Below are 16161 nucleotides of genomic sequence, written 5' to 3'. Positions count from 1 at the left end.
GATTGTTTTTGGAAATTTGTCAAATTAATAAATAAAAAGATGGAATAAATTACAAACCAGATACGGAACAGTTAAGCAATATCTACCGACGAGCACCAGTAGATCTACTGACTTAGCTACAAATTATTTTAATTTTATTTAATAAAGTCCCTTGTTGAATCTCCCTGACGGTAATTTATTAATTCCTATATAATTTATTGAGGTTCTACTTCTCAGAGATTCCTGTGGTTACCATGAGCAATAATTATTGTAATTTTAGCTATTACATAAAAGATAATAAAATATGTATATACTTACTTCTTGCTGGTCCAAAATATGAATTTGCTGTAGGCAAAGCATTTGCACCTGTGTAGCCGAGTTGTTTGCATATAATTTTCGCTTCGGTAACATCCCATTCGTCATCACATATCGCTCCCCAGGAACCATCATGGAGAATTTCCACATTTCCTTACAAATCAAATAAAAATTATAAAGCAAACAAACTATATTTTACTATATAGCTTTTAAAATAAAATACTATAAAAATAGTTCGGTATTCGATACACAGTTGACTTAAGAATTACCAGGTTGAAATGATCAAAGTTCTGTTGACATTTTATCCCATTAAAATATATTTACCTAACTAAAGTAATTTTACCAATAATTGCATTTGTTTTAAGCGTCTACACTAAAGGCTTTTGTATCTTTACGATGGAAATGACATGCAGTAACTAAAATATTTTCGAAGCACATCGGGCCTCGAACGGGCCTATATAGGCGTTCATAAAGCAGCTCTGAGTAAAACTAACCATTCGATTGTTTCAAGATTACGCGTGGATACATACTATATAATTATTTTCAGTTCATAAAATTAAGTTAAATTCTTAAGAAATGACAATGAGAGTGTGTGAATGCCGCATTTCAAAGGAAAATAGGGCAAGACTTGCCTTGAATTACGTAGTCATAATAGGTCTGAACGGTCGATTAATAAGGGCGTGTTTTTAGAACTAGTTGATCAAACTAAAAATATAGATTTCACACCACCTATTTAATTAAAACAAGCTAAAAGTTTTAAAAGTACTTCAAAAACTATATAAAATGGGCTCTTAGATTGTATATGAAATTTTAAATAAATTAAAATTCTTCATTTCTTGCCTTAGTTATAGAAGATACATGTTTCTACACAAACTCAGGCGGTATTAGTCCTTCATTATTTTTTTGACAAGAAAATACATGACTTTGTGGTAATTTAAATCCGCAAAGTTAAAATACTGCTAGGATATCAACCTGTATGTTGAAACATATTTATCCTATTTTAAAAGACTCGCTCGAGAAATTAATTGCACAGACTTACAATGGTGCTGCTTTAATGCAGCACCAATGAGTACAGTTGACGGGGATTAACGAGAAATGTACAAAAATTCACATTATAATTTATAATAAAATGTTACGCGAACCAATTTAACAAATTATTACACAATGCGATGCCAAGCACTCCTAATGTCCGTATATTTTTTGGTAACATGGGCGGCATATCCGTTTTTTGTTTTTAATTCTCTGGACAGAACAACCATCGCAAACACGATGGAATTCGGAGTGCTGAAATCCTAAATAGATCAGTTACTGAGGGTTTTTACCTCCGAATTCTTTATAACTGAATCGATTCATTTGAAATTTTGTGTGTTGGTAAATAATTACTCAAGGAACAAAAGTTATATATTGCCGATGTGCGCTTGTACCTTGGGGGTGTTTGCCACCCCTTTTCGAGGGTGGAAATTTTTTCACTCAAAATAACCACTCTATTCGATAGAAGGATAAATTTCAAACAAAAAATGTAGTAAACATTTTTTTCGCTAGATCAATACTTTTTGAGTTATTCGCTGTTGAAAAGTGTCATTAAGGGTTTTTAAAGCGTTTTAAGGGTTGAAAATTATGAATGATTAATTTTCATATTAGAGAACACATTACAATATTTACCTTATGCGAATAAACAAGATTTAAGTGCATAAAATAATTAAATCCGTGTTTTTCCCAGTTTCTTCAATAAGGGGTAGTTTTCACCCCTTAAAAACAAAAAGCGCAGCTAGAGCGTATATAACTTTTGAAGTGGAGGGTAAGATAAGCTTAATTTGAAATTTTCAAAAAAATCGATGCAGTTACAAAAAATTCGGAGGTATTGCCATATTTTAAGCCTCAGTAACTGGACTAAAAATATATAACACGGAGACAATGTATAATACAGTTTAAGCCCTCGGTCTCGTCAAATTTTTTAATGATCCTACAGTCCAAAAGTTTTTCTTTTACAAAATAATGACACAGGCTGACAAAATATTTAAAACCAATTGCATAAAATTGGAACGGACTCTGTGAAATTGCAATATACTATTGACAGTTTTGAAAAAATAATTGTTAACATCAAAAACAGCCTACCCTCTGTAACGAAACATTTGCAAGAGTCGGGGGACCGAAGATACGGGTACGAAATAAGGAGAATTTAAATTTATCTGCGAGAGAAACTTAAGGCGAGGCAATATTATCTATATTTCAAATTAAGAATCGTTTTGTTTTTAAAAATAATCTATCTGGTGCAAAGTTGTTCCAAAGAGAAAACTATGAACATGATAAGAAGAAACTACATTGATATCTTCTGCAATGCATTTCCTATGATTGAAAAATGTGCTTTGCAATTGGAATTGGCAATATTTTACTCCCAGACAGAAATAACACAAGCAAATAAAAATTTAATCGGTTGCTTGCGTACTTTAAATTTAATAATGTCACATGATTTGAATTCAACGTTTTGTGAAGTAAGTGAAGTTTTGATTATTTAAATAACGATATCAAAAACAAATGCAATAACTGAAAGATATTTCTCTACTTTGAAATTGATCAAGACGTTTCTAGATCAAGACAGCGCTTGCTATGTTATCCATCGAAAAAACTTTCATTGGAAAAATTTTTAACTTCAACGAAAAGGTGATGGAACTGTTCATCTCAGATTAAAAGGATTGAGTTACTATTAGTAATATAAGTACCTATTAATTTTTTTTGTATGTTTGAATCAGAGCCCCCTGAACAAAATTATCACCAGCCGTCACTGAGTATTAGTCTTAAACAAAAAATACAGTACTATCTCTTACCTTCGAATTCTCCTCTACCGCCAACCAGCTTAATACCACCGTCTACTTTTTTTAACCTCTTCAAATGCTTTCTTACAAGCAACGCTCTCTGGAGCTTAATTTCCTCAGGGGTCTCACATAAAACTGAAAATCCAAAAATCGCAATTACAACAAAACAAACTCCCACTCCGCTTAACTGCATTTTTCATGCTATACATCCGTAAAAGCGTTTTGATAACTATTAAGCGACAGAGTTTAGAGCTGTAATATATGTCATGAACTAGATAGCCAAACATGTGTGAATCTAATTTTTTTGTTTCTTAAATCATTTTACAAGATCATCACGATGACCTTTCATATGTAATATTTATAGGGTTTAGTAAACAATTAATAGTTTGTGTATTACGTAAAATTGGTTCATGTTTTAATTCAATAAACGAACTGTTTACTTATGTGATTTTATTTTTCAAGGATTTTAATTTTATTAATGCATCATTACGATTGCATGTGAAAATTTTAAACCCGCGTATTGTGACTAATTCTTTAATATGGTTTTATAATATAAAATGAATAAAATACAATTTCCGTTTACGTGAATAATATTATATTGTGCCCATTGTAATCGTCTAGACTGTTTTTTAGCTACAATAATATCAAGTAGGTATTGTGTGTTCCTATGGCGAATCTTTTCTTTCATCTGCTATATTTCTATTTTATTATTTTTAATGTTATTCCAATAATTTTCTCTTTTCGATTCAATGTTCCTAGTTTTACGTTCTTGTGTCTTGTGCGCATTTAGTTTTTGCTTTTTCATTTTTAAATTTTTCCAGGTTCCAGTTTCTTTTCCTATTTTTTACTTTTATCAGTTCCATTAAATGGTCTAAATCAGTATTTACTTTTCTATATAACCTGACATGTTGTATTATTTTTAACCATTTGTTTAATACAACGAGGCTTGTTCAATTGAAACACATCTTTGGCCCAGAAAAAAATTATTGGCAAATATATCTAGAAATAATATTACCACTACTATTAAATTATTGGGCACATATCCCATTATTTCACCAACCGATGTATACTCTGTTATAAGAATTCTTGTACCTGTTGCTCAAAGAATTCTTTTACGGTATTTTTACTTCTTCGTCCTACTGAAAATGATTACCTTTTAATGACGTTTTCAATAGCCCAAAGGTGCAAAAATTGCAAAACGATAAATCGGGCTATAGGGTGAATGCTCTCATATCATCCATTTCTTTTGTTGTAAATTTCCTTTTACTACTTAAGCAACATGAGGACGCGCCGATTGTCGTGCGGATTAATAACACCACGTAAGAGCTTTCCTGGACGTTTTTGTCTTATTGCCTGATGGAGTTTGTTTCCGGTTTTATTATACAGGTTTGCGTTAATATGCACTCTTCTCTAAACTCTATCAGTAAGGGTCCTTCATGGTTAAAAAAATGTTAGCATGACCTTGCCTGCAAAAGGTTGAACTTCTTCTTTGATGACGGAGAATTCGTGTGTTTCCATTGCATCGATGACAGCTTACTAATTTTTTTTACATCCTTTATTTATTGTAATCTCTTTATACAAATAAAAAACAATAATCAATAAATTTATCACGTAATTATCGGAGTGGAAATCAGTCCAGTGACAAAAATCCTTTGAGGTAAATTTCTAATACATATAACTATTTGAAATATAAACAACACTTTACAAAGACATATTATACTAACATTAAAAAAATAGCACAGATAAAATACACACACAGTTGGATATAAAATGATAGAATATACATTTATATATTTACAAATATAGAAGAGAGTCACGGCGTTTTAGTCTTTCGCTCCTCGGTCGCTTAGGTCTTGGGCAAGCATACAGCCTGCCAAAATTTACAAATTCATTCAAATGATCTAGAGAAATGGTTAAAGTTAAAGTAAATGACAGCAAATCAGCACATATAACATTTACTTTACACAGGGAGAGTGTATCATTTGTTCGTATAAACAATACTACAATACCCAAAGAAGTGATGTTAAATACTTGGAAGTACATTTTCACAACCGACTAAATTGAGTCTCATAATAAATTATTACTGTCTAAATGTATGCTAAAGCCAGTTTGGACTTACGTTCTACAGATATGAGGTACAGCATCTAGTTCTCATTTCAGTATTAGAATAATTTGTGACATTGAAACGGAAAATAGCCCAACTTTAGTATAGCATTAAATATGTATAACCAACCAAAATCCGTCTTCAGGTAAATTTTTGCAGTTTTTTTTTTTGATATTAAATCATACACTGGAGCTTTTTTAATATTGAGATTTTTAACTAAATCTTTAATTTTACTCATTTTGATATTTTCTATAGGAGGTGACATATGTTAGGGTGCATCTAAGTTCTCGTGAATAAATTAATTCTTCTTCTTCCATTGAGATAGTTCTGGGTGAAGTTAAAAAACTTGGCTGAGATGATTAGCGAATGCTTGTGCTTTATCATCATCAACCTTGGCCCAATCACTATCTTTCTTTCTAATTGAAAAATCATGCTTAATCTGATGTTTAAGTTTCTAAGAGAGTTTCCAAATAGTGTAATTTGTGTCATCCGTCCAGTCAGACTTTCAAGAAATTCGTTTATGCCTTGATCTTTATATTTGTGTAGTTTTCTTTGAAGCAAGCGAGTAGGCCTATTCAGCTGAGTTTTATCCTCAGGAGATCTGGAAGTTTTCTCTTTTCGTTAATTAAGATTTTTATATGATGTGGATATGGTGCACAGTTATTACTCTGATTTTGATCTGGAGTTGCTCTCCAAGTTGCCTAGTGAATGATGATGTAAGGTGATAAACTCCTTCTTCAATATTTTTATTTGTTTTAAAAAAAATATTTAAATTATGTAATTGCATTTTGAATATTAACTTCGAACAGACTCCAATTTGTTTTATGATTTGAAAATGTGGGGAATTTATTTATATTATATACATGTTCTATCACATCAATAAATATGGGAGAATGGTCAAAGGAAGGTTTAATATTTAAAAAGTTGTAATTCCTTTTACGATAGCAAAGTCGATAAGATCGGGTATTTTATTTCTATCTGTATGCCAGTAGGTTGGTTGTCCAATACAAATTGGAATCAAATTATTGTCATTTAAACTTTTAAGAAGTTCTACTCCGCGTGTTATTATCAATCGTGAACCCAATCTTGTATGTTTTGCAATAAAGTCATCTGCTGCAATGAAGTGATGACCAAGCCCATTGAAATAACTAGAGAAATGTTCCTCTTTAATTATTTTACCTGGGGTCAATACTCAACTGACATTGTTATGTATCCCTCACTGAGTTCTACAGATATCGATGTTGCCTGAATGTTGATTTCACACACTTTATTTATTTCTTAATATTTTATGTTACTTCTAATGATTAACGCAGTTCGACCATAACCTTTTCCCATTGTATGTGGCATGACATAGGTGCAGCAATCTTTCATACTAAAATGGTTCTTGTTTGTCCTATGAGCTTCAGAGACCATCATGATATCAAGGTTATTTAATTTTATATATGGCTTAATCTTCTCTCTGTGGTTTGTGAGGTTGTTTGCGTTCCAATAGCCAATTTTAATTTTAGGGTTGAAAATTAAATTTTGATAGCATCATTATGAGAAGGTAGACCATTTAACCATTCTGTCCATAAGTTTTGGGCCATTAATTCTAAATTGTTACTTGTTTCTGATGTATGCAGTTTTTACTGTGTAGTATTTGGAACAGATGCGGTAGTATAATTTTGTCTCTCCACAGCGTTTGCATATAGATTGTATTTTCTCCCTCAACTTTGGAAGTTGTTTCCTTTGGAGCTCTTTATAGACCAAACAGCCTCTCTAGTTGGCAGGAATGATTTTCTTGACTATTTGTGCATTTGACATCTTTAATTCATCTTAGAGGCATTTTGTTGCAGTATTTGTGTGTCTTCGAAATTTTGACACCTGTGGCATTGCGGAATTTCTCTTTTGGGATGTGGTGGTTTAAATTCAATTATTGAGTTAAGTAGTTTATTGGCTTTATAAATGTCTTTATTTTTTCATTAGTAACCAATTCTACGTGCAAAAGTGGTAGTTGCTTTTGATCCTCTTTTTGTTTTATGTTCGAGATATTTTTGATGGATCTTACTAGATGGTTTAAAATAATGACACCAAGCTTTTTCACCAGCAATTATTGACGAAAGAGGGTCATTATCGTTTGGCCTGTATTCCGTGAGATGTTGCAAAGATAAACCCATTCGAAAGTTTTTTGATTCTCTGACAAAAGGCAAGGAACCCATTGCGAACAAACTTTGCAGTTTGTGTTACGATTCTATAGACAGATTGTCTATAGATACATACATTTGTGTAACACATTCCTGTCTGTTGATGCAGTACTCAATGCACCTGGTCGCGGCTTATCATTGGTCTTCTTTCTGCCATTATTAAATTATTGACAGTAGTCCTTGACAGTTGTTGGATACGTAAAACATGCACGTACACTACTTGTATTCGCGTATGAATTTGTAAATATCGCAAACCTTCAGCACACAAATATTGAATCACCGCACTCTGATTACATTTGGATGGATTGTTAACAACAACCGTGAATTTTAAGTCACAATACTTAAAAGTTTAGTCAAATACAAATGACAAGAACTTCTCAGTATGACGTTTACTAACATTACAGAACGTCATTTGAGTGATTGCAGTAGATGTTTCCAAGGCCAAACTGAACGAATATGAGTTTCAATTGAATAAGCGTATAATAATGATCTACCTGGAAAATTCCATATTATTTTATGTATGTTGTTTTTATGTCGAAATTTTGTGAGTCTTACCTCGGAGCTTAAATGTTTATTATTATTGATAAGATTGGTTTCCTTGTACTTGATGTTGACATATGAAATTAAGTGATAGATATAAAATCAATAATTTTTTGTCTTAGTTGTCTGCAGATCATACCCTATGTTCCATTTTTTCCTTGTTTCTCTTCTCCTGTGTGAGGTTTGTCTTGTTATTTGTGCCTTGTCTTTCTACTTTTTTACTCACCTAACTGTTTCTTAGTTTCTCCACAACTAGCATGGTTTTTACATGGAGTAATCTGATTTATATTTTATCTTCCTTTTTTTAGTTTGTCCTTTTGACTCGGGTAGGTACATTAATTAACTTAATAAATTAAATTCATTTTTTCATTAACAATGTCTGTGATCTGCATTAATTTGTTTTTATTTGTTTTTCATTAGGCATTTGTAACTACAAAAGCATTTGTTACTATTAACGATATATTCTTGTATTTCTTGAGTATTTCTTGTATTTCTTGAGTGTAGTTGTTTCTGTCTGAATATCTAGGTAAATAGTGTACAACAACACGTGCAAATAAAAGTGTTTTATTAAAATGGTTGTTCTGTGCGGTAAGGTCCTGCGAGCCTCGTCCATTTTACAGACTATTCGGAGTTCGGAGTGTGGTGGATCAATGCCAGTCAACGCACAGAAAATTAAACTGACTGAGGAGCTGAAGGTAAACGACCATAGACAACGTGCTCTCTCGTGCAGTTAGAAACTAACACTAGTTTTCATCGAAAAATCATCTTCAGTGATGAGGTTTATTTTTTGATGAAAGGGAATGTCAACAAACAGAATTGTTGAAGTAAGGATTATACCAATCTGTATGAGATTTAATAAGTTCCGAAAAAGAAAATTGTTGGGTATGGATTTTGGGCTTGTGGCTCCATCGGTTCATATTTATTTGAAACGTCGTTAGCCGAGCCATCATTCCAGACTGAGTCGATGATTATGGACTGTGGAATGAACTATCTTCTTTTGGACTGGGACACACAGCTTATGGCTAATTCTGCTAATTCTGCACGAGCAATTTTAGAGCATGGTTATCTGACGGGCAATTAGTAGCAATTATTTCTCTAACTTCTCAAGTACCCTCAGTCATCTAAAAGTAGTTAGAAAAACCTCAATGAAGTTCAGCAAGGATCTAAAAAGGTACATCCGGGGAGCATGAGCGTACAACTAGGAAAAGGTTTAAGTATGTGTTTAAGTAATGCACGCTGCTATACAGAGCTCGAAGACCATGAAGGCAATTAAAATCCAGAAAAAACTTTCTTAGAACAGTTCAGGATGAACCGCTCGAACATTTTCTTCTTTCCCATGTTCAACGGATCCGCCAATCTCTGAACTTTAAACCGTGGAAAATTATCAATAGGATAAGAACAGGGGTCGCTCCAGTAAAATCAAATATGGGCAAAATGGGGAAAAATAGACCAAGATGATGTAAACTGTCACTGTAAGAAAATACAAAATATGGAACATCTTCTTACATGCAGAAACTGTCCCCATCGATGTATCCTCGAAGCACTTGTCAGACGTTGAATGTGCGTTGTCGCGGCCGCCCTAGTTCAGTTTGAGTCCTACATTTGTCGAAGATGGAAGTAGAAATAGTTTTAACGGTGATTTTATACCGAGAGCAGAAACGACTCGAGAGAAGACGGATATATTGTTTACATCCAATTTTTCCATGCAGGCTGATTGAAAGCTAATACATATTTTGTATCCTAAGCTAAGACAATTCGCAACCAAATTTTTTAACTACTTCGAAATGTTCATTTAATGACTTACTGGCTCAGATATACGATGAACTCATAACAGATGAACTTAGATATACATGTGATATTGTATTTCACCAGAAGAAAAACTGATAAAATTACATTGAGGTAAGTTTTTTATTAATCAACACAATATTGCACGATGTTTTTCAATTTCATCTATAAATAATTTTGTATTAAAAGCTTTCGTTTTCATTTCGGACGATATCTGGACGAATTGAGCAACCATAAATACGTCTATCTGCGTCAAAAGCGCGCGGTCACCTGAACGATAACATAGAAAACCAATCCACAAAGAAACTAAGTTCCTGTAGCTGGCTGTATACTATGTATCACAAAAAAAAATATTAAAATCCTTTATAAAAGGTATATAATTAAAAAACCCAATCGGGCTATATCAAAACAACAAAACGTTTTCGGAATCCATATTCCATCATCAGTGTCTAGAGACATGTATTGAGCCACTAAATATCTGGGTAAAAACCCTTTAAAAGTTATTGGTTTAAATTTATTTTACATTATTAAATCTTATATGTTAAGATGTTATAGTTACCAGTGGATTTGATAACATGGCAACGTAAGACTCTACATGAAGTTGCTGGTCCTGAGACAAAGTGAAAAGAAAACCAATGACTAAATCAACGATCTCACGCGTCAATAAGGACGCCCGCTGCCAACACTCTAGCATCAGCGTTCAACGCGCGCTTTATTAAAACACTATGTATGGCATGAATAAAATGTACATAGTTGTAAACGTGCGGTATCGAAACGCGCGTTAAACGCTTGTCATGTAAACCTGCCCTTGAGGCCAAGTACGGTTCGGTTACAATTTGGATCTTGGTTTCTCATTTAAAATAGATTTCTATATATTTATATGAGTTGTATAGAAGATTTGGAGAACCTGACGTTGTAAAATTCATTAAGGTAGCACGCCTCAGACGGATAGGTCATGTAATCAGACGAGAGGAAGATGCCATAGTCAGAAAAGTTTTTGACCGAAGAGGGCCGATCGGACAACGAAGAAGAGGAAGACCGAGACTTAGGTACCAAGACAACCTAGAAAATGATTTGAAGTCTATCGGAATTAGAGCATGGAGAAGAGTTGCCAGAGACAGGTGCGAATGGAGGATTGTTCTGAAGAAGGCTTTGGCTCATAAAGAGCTGTAACGCCACTGATGATGATGATATATTTATATGTAAAGAAAATATGATAAAAATGTTCTGATTACTTTAATTTCATTTACTTTTTTATTTCAACATAAATTTAATAAAATACATATAATTTTAATATGCCTTCATCCAAGGCTTTACTATATTTAATACATTTAAGAATTAATATTGGTCATGGTTGCTAAAAAACATTGACCGTATTAAAAATGATGGTTAATACATCGGAGGAAAATTTTCCAATCACGCCTCATTAAACTGATGGTTTAGTAATTACTGAATAATTCTCTATTCACTTTTTTGATGTTATGCAGTTATGCAATTTGATAAGAAGCTTCTACTAAAAATTTCATTATCGATTTTAAGACATATTAATCACTTTCTACTGTCAAAACATTAAATTAATATTAACAGAAAAATATGGACAAAGTACAGACACGATTTAAAATGATTTTCAAATAAGCAGGATATTCCGTATTGTCAAAACAGTTCACATTAAATTTAACTTCCTGTATCTAAATTATTTTAATTTAAAATCCTCAAATGTTTGTATTGTTATATTAATATGTATATGTACGTACATACGTACAGTACGGTGCAATTGAAAGGAATAAATTCGTTATTTCGTAAGCCGACGAGTTTAAGGAAAAATCCTGAAACCGGGCGATTTTTATTTTTAAACAGGCTATTCGTAAGGATACCGTATTACTTTTGGCGTCATCTATGTGAGCGTGTTGACGTCATTGCTCAAATTTTTAAATGGAAATGTGGGTGTTGTAATACATTATTTGAAAGTTCTTTTAAATACCTATTCAGCCGTATCAATATCTACAACAATAATTGATACTTATGCGTATTATCACAAATATTATTGACGAAATTTCTACAGATTTCTTAATAATATATATTAAGTTTTGGTATGATGTATTTACTGACACCAAAAATAAATTTCTTATCTTCTTACTTTTGTAACGATAATATTTTGCCTACCACATAGGGTATAATTATGGGGGTTGAAAGTTGGGGACAGAAACTATTGGGGGTAGAGATAGGGCAAGCAAAATAAACGAAACTGTACGAACGGCATTCAGGGTTTGTTTGGAGAGCTGGGTCGTGAATAAGTTGATGGTAAGGACATGATTGGGACAACTACAAAAAAAATGAAACAAATGGATACTTACATAAATCTCCTGGACAAAAGGCAAATAAAAACAACAAGAAAGACCTCTAGCTATTTGAAAAAGGACGCCGCTTCGAAGAATCCTAATCTTGCTGGATAAAGGAAATAAGGCTCTTCTTTCCTAAAATAAAGGGGTTTCCATAAACAGGGGTTAGGAGACTTTTCTAAAATAAACAAAATGGTTCAGAGAGATAAATTAAACATTTATTACTGTCTCAACACAAACACTTACAAATACAGATAATACATAAAAACTTTATTAATAGTCACAAAAGTAAATATAAAAATAACAAAGAAAAACTTACATGTGTCCTTTACAAGTGGGAATTGCTACATAACTTACAAATGTTACTGGGCTATAAACTGTGGCAAATAAAAAAATATGACAAGTAAAGAATTATCTTTTTAAATAAATCTATTCATAAAGATCAACCTTTTCTAAAAATAAAACAAGCTTAATGTCGCAAAAATATGAATGTAGCTGTCATATGTCAACATTGAATTTAACAGAGAAGAATTAAAATGACAGCATAGCCATACCGTAAGATTTACAATATTAATTATTAAAACCTTTATTTTATTATTTAAATTATGAAAGCAATTATTATTTTAATGTTTATTTATTTCTTTTGAAGGTTTAAAACAAAAAAAGTTTCCTTGGTTTCACAAAAAAAAAACAATGCACTGGCACTTCTGGGGTTAAACTGGCATCATACTAGATTTTCTGCTATGCACGACAAAACGGACTGCTTCAAATAGTCTGGAACGTTGATCAGCCAGGGACAAACAGGTGAGGTAGAAACAAATCAGCGGCACATTTTTACAAAACTGGAACCATTGCACGTAACGTAACACGTACTGAACAATTAACTGCAAAACTACTAATCTTCCATAAAAAATGAAGAAACGCAAGAACAATACAAATTTGACGAACAATTTGGACCCACACTGTAGGCCACTGCCTCTGACAGCGACCGAAACGAGAGTGATCTAATAATCTTTTAAATTCATTCGCTTAATTTATCATAAACAAAACATAATAAACTGGAATATTTATTTGAAACGCAGAATATCCTAAAAGCGGTTTCGATCAAAGAAAATATCAAAGAATTTGCGTCCGTGATATAAACAAACTTTAAAATGGTTTACATTAACTTCGGCGACGTAAAAAGAACGAAATACTATTTGGGTTTTAACTCGTAAGATAGGAACAGAGAAACATGGAAAACATTCTTCGTTATTTTAATACATATAAGTATGAGGGGATTTCAATTTAATACATATAAGAGTGGATTTCAAAATATATATCAAGGAAAATGCAAATGCTACACTTTTTACCTTTTTTTAAAAATCTAGTTACCGTATCAACATCAACATTGATACTTGAACATTCAACCTTAAATAACTTTCTGTCACTTTGTTAATACATAGTATTATTGTGGTAGACGTATTCAAAAGTCTTATATATCAACAGGAAGCGGACTGAAACGCAAAGAATAGAAATTCTAATAATCATTAGAATTCTTCTTCTTCTTTCAGTGCCTATTCGTTCCGAATATTGGCAATCATTCTGGCTATAATTATTTTATTGACTGATGCTTTAAATAGATTCGTTGTTGTTGTGGAGAACCATTTCCTCAGGTTCTTCAACCATGATATTCTCCTTCTCCCAATTCCTCGCTTTCCGAATACTTTACCCTGTAGGATTACCTTCAGTAATCTGTATTTAGTGCTGTTTCTCATTATATGTCCGAGATATTCCAACTTTCTCCTTTTAATGGTATACATCACCTCTCTTTCTTTGCCCACTCTTCGTAATACGGTCTCGTTGGTTATCTTGTCTGTCCATGATATCCTTAGAATTCGCCTGTACAGCCACATCTCGAAGGCTTCAAGTTTTTTCTCCATTGCTTCAGTTAGTGTCCAGGATTCAACTCCGTAATACAATATTGAGAAGATATAACATCGTAGGAGCCTTACTTTTATCTCCAGATTAAGATTGTGGCTTTTAAAGAGTTTGGCCATGTTATTGAATGCACTCCTAGCCTTCTCTATTCTACATCGGTCTTTACTCGGTCCACTGGTGTATTATTGATAAGTAGTTGAGCGTCTCTAACTTTATTTTTGCTGATGATCATAAATTTAGTTTTTGTTATATTTACTTGAAGTCCAAATCTTTCACTTACTTCATTTACTTTGTTTATTAGTTGCTGTAAACTGTTCAAACTGTCTGCAAAAATAACGGTGTCGTCTGCATAACGGATGTTGTTTAGGCGTTCTCCATTTAGAAGTATTCCATGTTCGCATTTTTCCAAGGCTTCACTAAATATTTCCTCTGAATATAGATTAAATAATATAGGTGAAAGTATACAACCTTGTCTAACGCCTCGTAGAATCTGGATCACTTTCGTTGGTTCACCTCCAAAATTCGTTCTTATTGTGGCTGATTGGTTCCAGTATAAATTTTGTATTATACGCCGATCTTTATCATCCATTTGGGCTTTTGTTAGAATATTCATCATTTTTTGGTGTTGAACTGTATCAAATGCTTTTTGGTAGTCCACAAAGCAGGTGTAAATATCGCAAGTCATATCTCTGCATCTTTGAAATAATACTTGTAGACTAAACAGTGCATCTCTTGTACCTACGCCTTTCATGAATCCAAACTGTGTGTCTTGTATTCTCTCTTCGCATAGCTTGTATATTCTACGATGTATAATTTTAAGAAAAAGTTTTAATGAATGGCTCATTAGACTTATTAGCCTATATTCTCCGCACTTTTTTGCTCCCTGTTTCTTTGGTAAGGTAATAAATTCTGAAAGTAGCCAATCTTTTGGGATATTGCCTGTGTCATAGATATTATTGAAGATTTTACATAGTACTCTTAAAGATTCATCATCATTATGTAATTTTTCCAGGTATCATTGATACTCTCTTTGTCCACGATTATCTCTCCATTGTCATTAACAAGTTTACTTATTCTTCTGTTTTTACATTTACCTGTAATTTCTCTTACCTTCTTATGCACGTTGAAGTCGTCGTATTTACTTTGGAGAATTTCGATTTCTTGGCATTTTCTCTCCAGTTCTTTCTGTTTGGCTTCTCTGATCTTTCTCTGTATCTCTCGCTGTAATGTTTTATACATGGAGTTATCGTTCTTGTTTTTCCTTCTTTCTTCCATTAGTTGCAGAATCTCTGTCGTCATCCATGTCTTATTCTTACCTTCTTCGTTCTTCATAAAATTGTCTTTAATGTCGTCTATTGTTTTCTTAAGGGATTCTATCTTATCTTCTGTGCTTTCCGTTGTATTATCGATTTCTTTAAATTTTCTATTTAATGTTTTGCTGACTATTTCTTTTACTTCGCTACATTTCAGTTTTCTCATGTCATATTTTTTTACAGTTTTTCCGCGTATTTTCTTTAACTTAGTTCTATACACGCCCACTAAAGGATTGTGGTCAGATTGAATATCAGCGCCTGGGTAGGTTTTAATACTGTTGAAACTATTTCGATATCTTTTGTTAACAAGCATATAGTCTATTTGATTTCTAATAATAACGTCTTCTCCGTTGTCTCTAGGTGATTTCCATGTATACAGGCGTCTAGGCGGTAGTTTGTAAAATGTGTTTAGCACGATTAAGTCATGCTCAGCTGCAAAGATACTCATTGTTTCTCCGCGTTGATTTCTCTCTCCTAATCCATGTGGACCAATATGTTGCCCTTCTTTTCCGTTACCTATTTTTGCATTAAATTCTCCCATGATTATAAGGAGTTCGTGTCTCGGTATATCTCTTATAAGGTTGCTTATTTGTTTGTAGAATTCTGATATTTCTTCATCACTATGGTCTGCTGTGGGTGCATAGACTTGTATGATGTTTGTGTTCACCGGTGACGTATTTATTTGTAACAGGAGGATTCTATCGTTCACTGGTATGAAGTTGTTGACTTGTTTGGCTATACTTTTATGCGTGATAATTCCAACCCCATTCTCATATTTACCATTTTCTGATCCTGAATAGTATACTCTGTAGTCTTCTATATCACAATAACTTGAGTCAGGCCACCTCATTTCACTTATGCCCATTATTT

At 32.9% G+C, this 16161-nt stretch overlaps 1 protein-coding gene across 1 annotated transcript in view; it reads right to left on the bottom strand.

Annotated features, from left to right (window-relative positions):
* Positions 1-3410, bottom strand: part of LOC140434641 (lysyl oxidase homolog 3-like) — a 32862-nt gene extending 29452 nt beyond the window's left edge. Inside the window, exons 1-2 of the mRNA XM_072523055.1 lie at positions 3120-3410; positions 298-447 (exon numbers count right to left, since the gene is read on the bottom strand). Coding sequence (XP_072379156.1) covers positions 298-447; positions 3120-3300 — 331 coding nt within the window. The 5' untranslated portion in view covers positions 3301-3410. The remainder of the gene's footprint in view (positions 1-297; positions 448-3119) is intronic.
* Between the last annotated feature and the right edge of the window lie 12751 nt (positions 3411-16161).

This window comes from Diabrotica undecimpunctata, chromosome 2, assembly GCF_040954645.1.
Source record: "Diabrotica undecimpunctata isolate CICGRU chromosome 2, icDiaUnde3, whole genome shotgun sequence".
Lineage (NCBI taxonomy): Eukaryota > Metazoa > Arthropoda > Insecta > Coleoptera > Chrysomelidae > Diabrotica > Diabrotica undecimpunctata.
This window is presented reverse-complemented; position numbering and strand designations above follow the sequence as displayed.